The following is a 14,920-nucleotide window of genomic DNA, read 5'->3' as shown; positions in this document are numbered from 1 at the left end:
ACAGCAGAAGATGGAAGTCTTTTATATATAAAGCTTTCAGAACTATGGACATTGTCTTTACTTAAAAAGCCTTTGCCGAAATATAAATGGAAAATATATGGAAAGAGAAAAGTTTATTCTTCAGAGAGAGAACAGAAGTTTATGGTGACCAAGAGATTGAACTGCTTGATTAGCAAGAAGCAAACAACTAATTTCTTGCTTTCAGTTTAGAGATAGGAAATAAGGAAGATACTATCACGCTCAGTATAAAAATCTTTAAGAGCTGAAAAATTTTGTAGCTGAAACACAGCCATTAAATTTAATCAAGGAATGAAATAGTCTGACATTAAAGTAGAGGGCTGAAAGCATGCTAATGGAAGGAGAAATTTTCTTAGCTTTTGTATTTCTGTCTCTTAATGAAGGCATGAAAGCTGGAGTTGTGGACATAGAACGGTCGTATCTCCTTGTAGTGACGTATATTTAAACATAGGAAACGAAAAGGGCAGAGAAAAGGTTTGAAGATCCACGAGAGCTCAAGGAATTACAAGGAAAGGAGAGCTTTGTAACAAATTCATCCCCTCTTTGCTTACCATTCCTGAGCAGGCAAAGGACCAGGATGCACTCGCTATCCTCCAAATCACAAACAACTGCTTTGCTCCAAGCTTTTTTTGCCCACACTACCTTTCAATAGTGGTAATGTATATGGGGATACAGTACCTATTCTGTGTGCTTTTACTAAATCCAAAGCAAAAATGCATATCCAATGGTATTTATGTGCAGCTGGCTGGTCCCTGCAGTAAACACAGGCTGCTTGTAGATCTGCATTCAAAACACTGTCATTTTGATGGAATAATACTGAAAAAGAACTTATTTTTCTCAAGAGCAAGATATTTCCTTAAACAGAGTATTGTCTCCTTCAGAATGCAAAAATTCAGCTTCAGAAAATGTTGAGAGTTCTCACATTTTTCCAGAATCACCTCATAATTCCCCACATTACACATTCATAGTAAACTATACAGAAGAGTRGGCAAAAACATTAACATTCAGTAGCAGAGGAAAAAAAATACATTTCATATTGTAATGCCCAAAGCAAATGAAAGTATATCTTAATTATCTTATCAAATCAGGTAATTACTACCAGCAACATTTTCCCCTAAATTTATTTTTACAGCTTTCCTAGTTGCAAGCCAAAGACTTCTATTAGGTTAAAGTCTGAAAAAGTATTCTAAGTAGAAAGAATAAATTTATCATAAACATGACAGTGTAGTTTTAATATGAGTAGACTCAAGAACCAGAATATTGTTATTATGCTCTTGATACTTTTATTCTATCCTACTTCATTAACTTATCACATCTTAGAGACTCTATTATTCATGAAGTACGCAAACATCTTTTAAACAAACAAATAATATATCAAACAAGCTTTAAACCAAATAGGACAGTGCATAAAGCTCTTCATTAAAACTCCATTTTCCATAGTCTTGCACATGGATGGCCTTCGTTTTCCTTCCCCAGTAAGGCATATGTTGCTAAGACTCCTTCCACTGAGATATTTGTGTTTAAAACTGATTCTTTTGTCATGGCCAATAAGCAACCTTTGAAAAATATTTGTTCAGCTTTGCTCTGAAAGCAATGTAATTCAGCAGTTAAGAATTCTGCTGAGTTTTGTACTTCCCTAAGCCTAAACCGATCACTTAAAARAAACGAGATTAGGGCCATTTGTTCTCTCCTAAATATAAAAATCAAAGAGAGCTAAGCACCTAAAAACAGAATATGTTGTTGTGAAAAGAGTTTATAACCCATAACACTAGTGATTGTGCTTATTTTGCTGATCATATGAAATCAATCATTTGTGTACAGAACCGGGTATGTGAGGAAAACATTGAAATAATCTATCCAATAATTCTTGAGTGTTTGATTGGTTCTGATTATGCAAAAGACTGTTTTGTCCCTCAGATGAGCTTATTCCAAAGAGCTGCATTTCTAGCCAACAACTCAAGTTTTCTGCTATCTGCCTTGTAAGTAAAGTCATTTTGTAGATCATTTGGAGAAAGCAGATAAAAAGTCTAAGAACATCTTAGAATTAATTAATACTCAAACTAAATTTATTTCTTGCTCACTTTAGTTTTATATCCAAGAACTGCAAGTTTAAAAACAAGCACACACTTAAGATAGMTACCATTTTACTACATATATTGCAAACAATGTCTTAAAAAGTCATCTGTAGGTGACAGAATCTTTCCACCTGAAGTTATGGTTCTTGGACAACCAAGTAAAAGGATTTTGCACCTGAGAAAAATAACTTTTTAACCTACCTGGACTGCATATCTTGGTGTGTTTTGGACTGGCTGCTTTCAGCTGGAGGTGAAGGAACTTGCTGTTGCAGCTCCACCAAAGACTGGTAATATTGTTGCTGATGATGCTGCTGCTGTTTGTAGCGAGACAAACTGAAAAACAGGCCTAAAATGGCTTTCAAATTTCCATTCCTTATTTCTATAAAAAAAGATGACAGAGGAAAAAGAWGTGAAATCACTGTGGTTTTAGGCTTTCAGTTTGTATCAGTAAAACAGATAGGTGCACATTTTATTACTACTATAACCTTTGGTCATTTATCTGCCTTTTTTTGTTTTCAGTAAACACCTATTACATAACTTCGTCATGATGAGTCACAGATGCATTAACATAAAGATGAGAATGCCAAACCCTAAACAAAATACAGGATCTCTAACGAGTGCTCCTGCCAGGACACAATTCGAAGACTCTTGAGAAGGTGAGGAGGGAGAGCAAGTGGTAACATTTGAATTCATCCCTTTTATCACCTGTTTTATATCCTTGATGTTTGGTCAAATTCTAGCAGCAAATGGTGATTTCCGGAAAAATTGAGAAGAAGAGAAGGTAACGGTTTGGAGATGAGAGCACTTTTTCAGAAAGATTAGCAAATGGAAAATGCCGAGAAAAAAGAAAACCCAAGGCGTGTGATTATATATTTGAATTTTCCAGCTACATGATTATTTATGTCTCCAGTTACAGGATTACTTATGTCTCTCTCTCATGCTGTTAGTATGGGCTAATGAAGGCTTCAAAACTACAGCTTTCACACAGGGCTACAGCTACCAGAATGAAACTGCGGTGATCCACAGTCGCTTCCTTGGCTCTCTTATTCCTTTCCCTCTTAAGTCTGTTTTTGGTTTGGTTTGGTTTGATTGTTTAGTTTATTTTTCCCAGCCTGAGATTAGGCTTTTAAAAAGACTTATGCTATTCTCTCCATATAAAGAATATGTATCAAAAAGAAGCCTGAGAGGGAGGGAAGGGAGCTTTAATGAAATTATCATTTTGATTCATTAGCAATTTTCTTTGGCATTGAACTTCTTGGAAAAGGTTTCCATTAGGCCTATAGGTTTGTACCAACGTAAGAACTAGCATGCAGCACTGCAATCCTTCTCAAGCTGGAGGTGCCACTCGYCCTTTTTTATGCAACACTTAAAACAGAATTTATAAATGAGCATTGTCATATTCATGTGCTTAAAACATGTTTATTTTCTTTAAAAAGCAGCAGAAGAGTTACTAGCACATACACGGACAGGGCAGCAAATGGCCTTTATACACTTGTTCTGTTACAAGAAAGCAAACACAACCCGGGATGCTGGGGTGTGCTGCAAAACAGCAACGTGCTCAGAAAGCCCGTCCTGCTGCAGGATCTTGGGTTCCCCATGAAACCACCACCAATAGGCAGAAGATCTTTCTCAGAATTAGAAAGCTTTTTAAAAAATGATTTGCAGTCACATTAGTTTCAAGGAATATTATCATCAAGGAAGGAAGAAAATTCCTATTTAAAATTATCTTGAAAAATTCCCACACATAAATACCCTTTAGGCTGCTCTAGTTTTAAAACATTTTTGTACCTGATACCAGTTTATGCTTATCACTTTTACCATTTATTACTCAGTAAGAAAGAAACTTTTGTTTTAAAAAGTCACATCATTATTCATATTTTTAACTTAAAACTTCTCTATATTTTATCTTCAACTACACTTTTGTCTATTTTTAAAGGAGACTATGAGAACTTCAGAAATTATTCCTGAACATTTTCTTTCCTGCTTTAAAACCACTTAGGGTTGGAAGATTTCTCTTAGATGGAAAAAAATATATAATATATGCTAAWTTTTTTGGAGAAAGAGGTAGGATTGTTTTTCTGTTCAGAAAATGGGATCTCCTGCAGAGATTCTGCAGTCAAAATTCGGGGATGATTTTTACTCTGGAACTCCTTGCTCAAGTTTCAAACTGGGGTGAGAGGCGTCTTGAATCTTTGTTACAATTATGTTTTCCTGTTCCAGAATTCCTTCTTCTCAGGAAAAATGGTCATGTTCAGGGTTGTACATACCCCAAATGTCCCAATTTATGGGAGCCTGTGTTAGTCCTCAGTAAGATCAGTCAAAAAGATTTTGAAGCACTTAGAGCAGATTCATGACAAAGTGCAAAACAGCAAAATTAGCTTTAATCTTTTTTTTTTGAATTTAAAGTCTGCCACCACTGTGCTTTTGGTGAAGTTTTTGAGATTGAAGAATTATTACAGCTGACAAGGAACTACAAACCTCTAAGAAATGGAAATGGCACACCAAAGTGATGGCATTTAAGGTAAAAGCACTCATGACTTAAAAATAATATTAATAATAATAAAACAAAGCAGAAATGGAGAAAAAATAATACATTATCTGTGTAGTATGCAAACTGTGTGTTTTAGAAGGACTTGATTTTACTTCAAACATATCTGCAGTGCATAAAATCAGAGGACGGTGCATTCTTGGCTTACTTTGTCTTTCCAGAATGACTTTATTTAGGTAGCCTTGTTTCTTTAATTAAAAAAGGAACTCAGTAATACTAATGAATTATTTCTCTTCTAAGTAACTTCACTTTAGCATAAACTTTCATTAGCATCTCTCTATCAGAATGTACCTCATGAATTTCTGTGTGCTATTGCCCAATGTTGAAGTGATAAGAATACCAGAAATACAGTTAATATTCTGTGGCTGGAATGTGTAGACACCTCCAAAAATAAAACAAAACAGAGGTCCACATTTAGAATTCACTTCATTTTGCTATTTTTCTCAGTGAAATGAGGATTTCACTGGTAACTTCTGCATACTGCATTCATCTTACACTCTCATTCACTCTGTTAGAGCCTTGGTAATGAAAATTTGGGATCTTCTCAAGAAAAGCTAGAAACATCATWTGAATGTTTCAAAGTAGAGGACCCTTACCAAGCAAAACAAATTTATTTTGTTAACAGCTTTCAAAAATTACAGGAAGACTAAACTAATTCAAAATTCTATGAAATAGATCACTTTAGAATTACGTTTTTCCAGATTTTTAAAACTTTTATAAGTTATTCTTTGCATTTCACACTATGTTGAATTACTGCAGTTAGTAGTATCTGCATTTAATGCTACTCAGTCAAGTTTATAACCCTTAAATATTATTTTCCAAAGTAAGTTATGAATAAAGGAATATATTTCAAAATACACCCTTTTTTTTCTGATAATCTTTTTTTTTTTTTTCCCTGATAATTTTTCTCTTACCTTCTGCAGAAAGACCTTGGACATTTACTCCTCTGGCTGCCAGAAAGCTAAGGCAGACATCAACATTCTCAATCTGCAATAGGACAGAAATAACAAGCGCTATAAGACTATTTTACAAAATGTACCAAAGTGGAAATCCAGGGAAAAAAAAAACCACACACACACAGGAATGAATACTTTACATTCATCGCATACTACAGCTCTTTACCCAAGTTTAACAAGAATGATTACTGCTAATTGGGGAAYTGATATAAAGCTTTCATTGTCCGCGTTGGTGCCTAAAAACAATTCATAAAGGCCCGATCCAGAACGGCATGCGGGCAAATCAGCTACCCACCTACTTAACATAAAACTGGATTTTGTAGGCTGCAAGCAAGCAGCAATGAAAGCATCCATAGAGGATTAGCCACCGAGGATATGGCTGGAGATGGGGGAGCCGCAGCTCAGAGCAGAAGGCAGGCAAAGACTCCCAGGAAATGTGCCGGCCACGGGAATTCCTTCGGATGCGGCGGGATGCTGTGGAAATGATGCCACCACAATGGTTTCTTCCCTGTTTTCCTTTTCCAGCACGTATTTTATTTTAACTTCATGATAGGCTAGATCATTTTGACTTCATGATACACTTCCCTGAAAAGTGCTTGGTTAGTAAAGGTGATAGTGCTGACTTGTGTCATCGGCTTGGGAGAACTTTACTGTTACCACCACCAGCTTCCGACAGAAGGAGAAAACGTAGCCTAGAACTAGACCTGTAACAGGGTACACCTTCTCCCTCTAAAATCACAGAATCACAGAATTAATCTAACACYTTTAATTAATTTAACACCTGACCACCTAGCGGAACATACTGACATTCCTTTTTGAGCCTCCATCCCTGACTGGTTCCCTCACCCACAAGGATCTAGGGAGCAAATAATTATCACTGTAAAATCCCTCTAGTAACAACTTGCTATATCTTAACACATTCCCATCAAAACAGAAKAGTGGTGTGTCCTATGTCAAGGGCCTTCCACAAACTTTCATTTGAACTTGATTTTTCAAGCTGTAGGATTTTTAAGGCATTAGGACAACACAAATAAAACAGAATGATTACTGTAATATTTAAAATATCTCCTTCCATTGAAGAATGTTTAAGAAAAACGGGAATGTTCAGTGCTAAAAACAAGCCTGCAGCAGATTAAGTGTGTGCAGTTAATTTTATATGAATGTTCACACATTTTACAACACTGTGTTTCTGTACTTTTCCATCCTTAAAACATACTGGGGTAACATTCATTCCTTGATTAAAAGCTGCTTGATCCTCAATAATATCTTTCCTAACCCAGTGTAGCACTTTTCATGTGAGGAAAAGGTATTTTTTTAATATAAAAAAAAAGGAGGAGAGGAGGATGACCTTTCATTTACTAGTGTCAGCTTTCTATGGTTGCAATTCTGCCATTATTCACAGCAAATAATACTAGCTAAAAGCATCAAGAAAAACTATCTTTGCCTTACAAACCAGGAAGTTTTGTATTGACCGGCAAGTAGTATTTCTAAATTTATGAGCATCTGCAAAATTTCAAATAGCTCCTCTTCAAGCAAAATTAACACTCTTTTCCATTAGGAAAGATAGCTGAGAAAAAGTCTTCTCACACACTAATACTGAACTGTTTTCAAGAGCATGCTGATGTTTATGGGGAATGATAGGTAACCTCTCTCCAAAATCAATTAAAAATAAATAGATGTAACTCTGCAGCTAATGAAGCTCCTTCTAATCAGGGTTTTTACCTCAGAGCTTTCATAGGCCACTTCAGCAGTGGGCACCGGTTTACAGAGCTTTGGTATGCAGGTAGCCCTCTGAAAATCCATGGGATGACTCCAACCCTGGCCTTGCACACTGGGAGGAGGGCCTGGATACGGCCCCAGGGGCTCCAACTGCACTGCAGTAACGTGTGAGGAGAGAGTTTGTCTGTCCAAGCACACAGAGAAYGTCTACCCCCTGCAAAAGCCTCCTAAACCACCTCTGAACCATCAGAAACCAACACGAAAGGAAATGGTTTTGTCCCGAGCAACTGAGCAGAAATAGCGATCTGTTTGGATATAAGCTCTACGACGGGGTGTCTTGCTCAACTTCCCATCAACCGCATCAAAAATATTTAAATGTTCACCTCTTTACATCTACAAGACTGGATATTACTGAATAATGAGCCTAATAGAGAGAATCTAATATACACTTGACCCCTGGTTAGTTTTAGTGTCTATTTTTACAGTGTGTCTTTCAAGCCCCATTTCATGAAGCTGGTCATTACTATTAACAGGCAAGACTCAATATAAATAAAGCAAATTCTGCTTTGCTCTCTAATTCATGGAAAGCACAGAAGCTCTAATGACCAAACCATTCGTGTTGGCCGAGGTGCACGAAGCCASAGCAGAAGGCCTCTCTCTCACAGCAGGCCTTGGGAACAGGATTCACCTTCTCAGAAAGTCTTGTTTTGACTTGTGAGTTGAGCAAGGTGGTCTGGCCACTTGTGGCTGCATAATACATAGAAAATATCAGAATGTAACTCTTACAATAACTTCTTTGCTAATAACTGTAATTATTATACAACTCTCCAGAGCTGTTAGGATATTGAGACTTGAACTAATACATTTTGGGGGTTATTTTCACTTTCTCTCCTTTTCAGTCTTGAAAAAGAAAACTTTAAAGTTGTCCTGTTTTGAAACTCTCAGTGCACGCATAAACATTGCTTTAATTATCCACTTCTTGCCTTGGCAAACCACAGTTATTCTTTGAACTCAAACACTAGCAGCCCCAAACACTTTTTATTCAAACTTGCAAACAGATGAGAGTAATTTTGCAATTACAAAAGTTCTGAGAGATTGCAAGCGGCTTCCACTCCTCAACACTGTTTCAATCAAGAGTGCCATGAATCTCTGAACTCCCTGTTTATTTAAGTAGTTAGTGATGGGGTTATTAGAAACTGGGATAAACTTTTCCTAGTGCCAACACTGCCTATGCAGAACTCTACCTGCTTATATACCAGTGGCTGAAGGTTTTGCACTGTAATACTGCATATAAACCTAAGACAAATTTAATACTGCATATAAACCTAAGACAAATTTCCTAAATCCCTTACTCTTGCAATTCTAAAGTGCATTTTCCTTTTGAAAAGCACTAGTTTGTAACAAAGCTGATGGTCCTCATTAACACAACTGACACCATCAAAATTACAGTGTTGTAGCAAAATACATAGCTCATTCCAGCACAGACTGCAAGATATACAGAGCGATTCCAAATATTAAATATCAAGCCATATAAAGTGACTCAAAGTTGCCAATATGCTTGTAAATGTTTCCAGGATCAGACTGTGGCTGAGCAGATCTCCATCGTTCTCAATCCAAAAAAAAAAAAAAAAAAGCTCCAAATCACATATTTTATATTAAAGGTTCAAAAAGTGGAAGAGCATTGCAGTGTTTGGAATTACTATGTTTTGAATTAAAAATTTAAAAAATTGTGAAACCTGCAAACAGCAAGCCTTCGCTGCCACGTAGATATTTCTCCACTTACTTAGTTGATTAGCCATGCTGGAAATGTGTCATACACTACAGGAGACTCCTTTTTCAAGGGTAACAGAAAATAGAGCTGAAGAGGAATTCAAGAAAATTTGTGCAATTCTGAAATGTGGCGCCGACATCATGGGTGCAGACAAACACAGCTAAGAGTAGGATACTGTGTGAATTCAGGTTTATGGGGTTCCCTCACTTTAGATGATGGAGTTAATCATCTAAATGATGATTATTAATTATGCCAGCAGAGTTACACCGACAAAATGTTAAGCTGTTCTGCAAATCAAATCCTTTTAATATTACTTAGAATCATAGCATTACACAAAATGCATCTGAAATACTTGCAATACAATTAGTATCGACCCGCAAGATATTATAACATCCCAAGATATTATAACATCTGTATTTTAGGGGCTTACTGTTCAGACAGTAATGCATAAATAAAGAGGAATATCACAACCCTGCTGCTATTAACAGATTACATGACATATAAAGAAGATACAGATTGCAACTCTGCTGTAACATATTTCATGCTATAGTTGTGGGTAATCTGCTTTTCACTGGAAGCTACTTGGAATTTTACTGACAAATAAATCACTAAACCAGACTGTGAGACTTGCATGTAGATAAACAGTAGTGCTTAATACCCAGCAGTTAGCAGACTTACAGGAACAGCTCATTTGTGGGATTGTACTCAGCAGTGACTCACCATATAGAATACGTCGACTTATTGCCATTATTTTTGACATAACTAAGATTAGCTTTCATCCCTCTTGTCCGGCAGACAACACATTCTTTACTTCCAAACATGAATTCAATTGCAGGATTCTCAGAAGACAAGCAAGGATGACTAATGCAGCATTATGTTTTTCTGTGTTTGTACGATGCTTGGAAAAATATCTGTTTGACTAATATTCTTGCTTGTGAAGATTATGACTCTACAGTTTACAAGAGCCCATAGACATATATATATGAGTTAGCTGTGATTGAATTGCCTAATTTGAGCTGGCTTCCTCATCCTGAATAATGAAACACCTTTTAACTGCAACATCTTCTAATGACATGGTCTTTCAACATATTTGTTCATTATCTATCCTTGCTTGTCTTGGTGGCAGAAGGAAAAGGGTAACTTCTGTTAGCGCTTCACTCACGTCCATCTTCTATAGCTCGGCGTGTGTTCTGACACCCTGATGCACAACACCAAGTGCTAGGTAGGGAGCCAGAGAGGTTTTGCTCTGTAGAAGTTCTACTCAAAGTGCTGACAGCTCATTAGGGGCATGCACAGAAATATGTAATCATGCAAAGCCACACATTTAGTCACCTGCCGGAGCAGAGAAACTCCATAAAACTGTTCAATATTTGTTGTTTTTTTTCATACCAGTATTAAATAGCAATCCTTTCGTATTAATATTATGGCATGAGATACTATCTGTCACAGCAACTGTATTTCAGATGCACTTTACAAGCAAGGCTTCTTTTTAAACTTCCCAAGGGTATTTATCTGAGTTCAGAAAGTCATGCTTGTCTCTTTTATATCTATGGATCAGCTTCACTAATAAAAATGCAGAGGTCAATGGCTTTAATGAATACAAAATTAGGAAATATTTTCTTCTTACTCAAGTTCTGTAGCCTTCCGCAACCAAAATSAAAGGAAACTGCAATTTAGACCTTATAGGTAGCATATGAGACTCTAAATATTCACTTATTTATATACCTATTCCAGATAGGAGACAGTGCTTATTACAAGCAGTYTAACCTAAAGCTTATGAAAAATGAAAGGGCAGATTTGCCTGTCTGACTTTCACATGCCCTGAGCATGGAAGCGGCCTTTGAGTGCCCGCTCTTTTCTTAGTAGCAGGAGAAATGTCAGTGTTTGCTCTTAACTACAGGCTGCAAAATGGACAGAGTTTGAAGCGACCAAGAGGCCTTTACGTGAGAAGAAAGCATCTCTGGAGCACATTTAGAGCCTGGTTGAAAATGAAAATGTCCACGTAGACATAGTTATACTGTGTGCTCTGGAAGAAACCAGAAAATATTTCAGCATGGAGATGGCCTAAACTTTGATCCTCCCTTGTGAAATAGAGACTAGTACTAGACTTGGTCATGCACACTCTCATATATACATTCAGCCTTACAAATATGCTACTTAAAACGTGCATGTCTTTTGGCCAAGCTTATAAACTTGCACCTAAAGCTGTTCTCTCAGGCTGGGAAGGACTGTTCTACTTCACTTTCTGCTCTCAGCTGACTCATACGTTGCACACATCTGTGACTTCTTGACAACTCACTTGCGGTGTGGGAAACACCCAGATTTTTCGTTTGCTTTTTAACTTTGTTCCTTCTGGGCTTTTTTTTTTTGTTGTTGTTGTTTTACTTTTTGTTTTGTTGTGCTTTATTTTTTCCCCATCTGGTTTCACTATTTTGTATTCCTGTTGTGCCTCTCCTTTAAGCACAGAGCTAGAAAACTACAAGTTAGAGATATAAAGAGAAAATATTGGCAATTTTGTACTGACACATGTTTTTAGCCCCAGTTTTATCACTAAGCTTCTTTAACAAAGCCAGACTTTATAATCCAGGCAGGTGGACATTCAACTTCTGTGCTATCTACAAAATAAGCAAAAACTGCATCGTGCTTTTGTTCTGCTAAGTATTARTGAGAGATTAGAAAGGCGACCTGATCAATATGTATAAATACCTGAGAGGAGAATGTAAAGAATATGGGGCCAAACTCTTCCCAGTGGTGGCCAGTGACAGACAAGGGGTGTATTGGGTATAAATTATAAAAACCCAGGCAGCTCCATCTCCATGTGAGGAGATGTTAAGAGTGAGGGTGMCAGAGCCCTGGCACAGGCTGCCCAGGGAGGCTGTGGASTCTCCTTCTCTGGAGATCTTCCCAACCCGCCTGGAAGCCGCCCTGTGCCCCGTGCTCTGGGTGTCCCTGCTGGAGGAGCGGGTTGGACTAGATGATCTCTAGAGGTCCCTTCCAACCTCAACCATTCTGTGTTTCTGTGAAGCCCAAATGCCTCCCATTAGGAGAGCTGGTTTGTTCAAGTGCAGTTCTACTAAAGTCAAYAGCATCATTCTAGGTCAATGCTGGCATAACAGAATGGATTACTTAGTCCAATATCTRTCTCTACTGGTCCACAAGTTCCTCAAATGCCACATTTTCAGCACAGTTTTGGGTCTAGATGATTCTTAAATGACCACTAAAATAAAATCCAGCACTGCGAACTCCTCGATGTTCATAACATCAACACAGATGTTCAGCACATTTGAGGTTCTGCTCATGACTTCATAAATTGCAAAKAATAATACAACTAAAATATAAAAAAATCCCCTAATACCTTTATATCACATATAATTTGTGGTCTAAAGTGTACTTAATCCATACAGGTAAGAAAGTATGATTTATTATAACATATAATGAGATTTATTGCAATTATTTTGAATCACTTATCTGTAACGTAGTTAATTATAATACTAGAAACACATTCTATGACATTTGAATTCGTGTTGGGGATGACTTTCCTGTTTTATTTCAGGTTTATATCAGGAAATTTAATTTATAAAATATATATACTATATATTTTTGTAGGATTAATCACTGCATTGCTATATGTCACTTCCAATAGGTGTTTTTTAGGCATTCCAAAAGGGAGGATTCCTGCTGCAGGAAACATTTTGCTTCAAATTTGTCTTTTCTACAGATAGTAAGCCAGGRTAAGGTTAAAGCAAAAATCTGGTCTTCATTTTAGAAGTATCTAGCTGAGCTGAAACAAGGCTGGTTTCCTTTGACATGGCACAGATTAAACCAGTTAAAAGCACATGGAAGATCTGAGAGCAAGCCATCTGTTCCCCTTTCTCTTGCATACTGCATGTGCATTATGCTTATTAACAGCTCTGTGTGTTAATACCTTCACACTCAAAAGCTTTTGATTCTTGAGCAAGTGTTTGAAAATCTCACATTTCCAGGAAGATTCCTGTAAAGAAACTCTATATAGTTTTACTACTATAAATAGCACCATTATTTTTACTACTGCTACTACACTACTACTACTATTTAATAACTAWATTTAATGACTGCTATTTAATAAGGGGCACCATGAAGAGCAGAGAAGAGGCCAAATATTTCCAAATCCTCAAAGGAAATGCAATGGGAAGAAATGTGTTCTAGYGTGATGCTCTTTAGTTCCATACTTGCAATGTTTGTGCAAAAGGCCAGCAGGGTAGGCAGAGCATGGCACTAAGACTACTCATGCTGGGTAAAATTTGCCAGGCACTCTCAGTTATTCTCAGTTATTCTCACTTTATCTTGTAGGAAAGGGAAGAAATGGAAAATCTCARTCTCGAAGAAGTGCAAAATCTAGAGATAAACCAGCTCACCAGTAAAACTTGGAAAAAAACAGATTGACTTAAAGCCACCCTATTGTTTTTCCCTTTATTATTTCTGCTTATTGCAGAGCTGCTTATTGCAATGCATTTTTCCAAGTGTACTGGAAGACAACATGAAGTTCCAGTGGGTGGTGAAAATTTGAAAATCCACCCTGATAAAACAGGTGTTACTAGTCCTGCTGGGAGATATTAAGTGTGTTCTGCTGACTTGCTGTTACACGTGGCCTGTTACCTCACCCAGATGCAAGGGACATGCCATTATTCTGTGGAAATTATAATAATTCTCACTCACCCATGCTCAACTTAACTGTTTTCTAATCAACTCCTCATTGTGTATAATAGAAGAGTTTAAGAAGTATTTAATGAAAACAAGCATCAATGTAGCATTAGTCCAAAAAAAGCTGTTCCAAACTATGTAATAAAAGACCTTATATGCAAATTAAAAGTTGATTTACAGAGGCATTTGGGGGGAATTTTGCCTTGGAGGATAATAACTACTGGTATGTAGCAGGCCTCCCAGGCAAAAATTTTTAGGAAATGATGCTGGAGTTACTTAATTATCAGGATTTTTTTTTTCTTGAGGAAAAGATGATGGTGTTATTCAACACTGAAATRCCTTCCACTTCCTTTTCCAAAAGATATTAAGGAACACGCACAACAAATCCTTCCAGCGTGCACTCCAAACATGAAATATGAACAGTAAACCCAGAACTGCTAAAGCAAACTGACTTCTCAAATGCTTGGAGAATTCAGCAGACATATGTACTGACCTGCTGATACAGGAATGTATGAGGTCACTCGGAAGGTCACAGCACGAGCTGGGGTGTGTGTTGCATTTAAGAAAGTGCTACGGAGAGAAATGGGTCCCTTGCAGCACGTACTAACACCAGTCCTGTCAGGAAGGTGGCAGCGACGGCTGCAGCTGGCACTGCGGATGTTTCACCTACCCCAAATCTGCAGCATGGCAAGTCTGGGGTGAACGGGAAGTGATCTCTGCAACTCCAAATGCTGCTTTTTTAGTGGTGTGTCTGTGTGTTTGCCTACACGATTAATGAACAACTCGCTTATTCTAAATAAAAGTATTAAATCTAATCTTTTTTTTTTTGATAGACAAACAGGCTGTTAGGAACATCTACTGGCCATTTTCATATAAAACAAAACAAAACAAAACAAAACAAGGAAAGGGAAGGGAAGGGAAGGGAAGGGAAGGGAAGGGAAGGGAAGGGAAGGGAAATATTGAGTTTTACTTTGCCTATCTCTGCTGTGGTGCGTTGCTTCTCTTCCTTACTTAAGCCTTCTCCCTGCTGTGTCTGCTCTTGCATTTGCTGCACCGTTTTCTTCAGGGGTGTCTCCACAGCAGACAGTATCATTGCAAAGCACAAAACACAATAATGATAATCTCTGAAGTGCTTTTGTGCCCTAATGTAATC

General features: G+C 37.3%; 1 protein-coding gene across 2 annotated transcripts in view; it reads right to left on the bottom strand.

Annotated features, from left to right (window-relative positions):
- Nucleotides 1-14,920, bottom strand: part of NAV3 (neuron navigator 3) — a 247,832-nt gene that overhangs the window by 147,079 nt on the left and 85,833 nt on the right. For both annotated transcript variants that reach the window (XM_026040972.1, XM_026040973.1), the window contains exons 4-5: nucleotides 5,556-5,628; nucleotides 2,295-2,472 (exon numbers count right to left, since the gene is read on the bottom strand). In XM_026040972.1, the coding sequence (XP_025896757.1) occupies nucleotides 2,295-2,472; nucleotides 5,556-5,628 (251 nt within the window). The remainder of the gene's footprint in view (nucleotides 1-2,294; nucleotides 2,473-5,555; nucleotides 5,629-14,920) is intronic.

The sequence above is a fragment of the Nothoprocta perdicaria genome, unplaced genomic scaffold (genome assembly GCF_003342845.1).
Source record: "Nothoprocta perdicaria isolate Ctin4 unplaced genomic scaffold, notPer1 scaffold_272, whole genome shotgun sequence".
Taxonomy (NCBI): Eukaryota; Metazoa; Chordata; class Aves; order Tinamiformes; family Tinamidae; genus Nothoprocta; species Nothoprocta perdicaria.
This window is presented reverse-complemented; position numbering and strand designations above follow the sequence as displayed.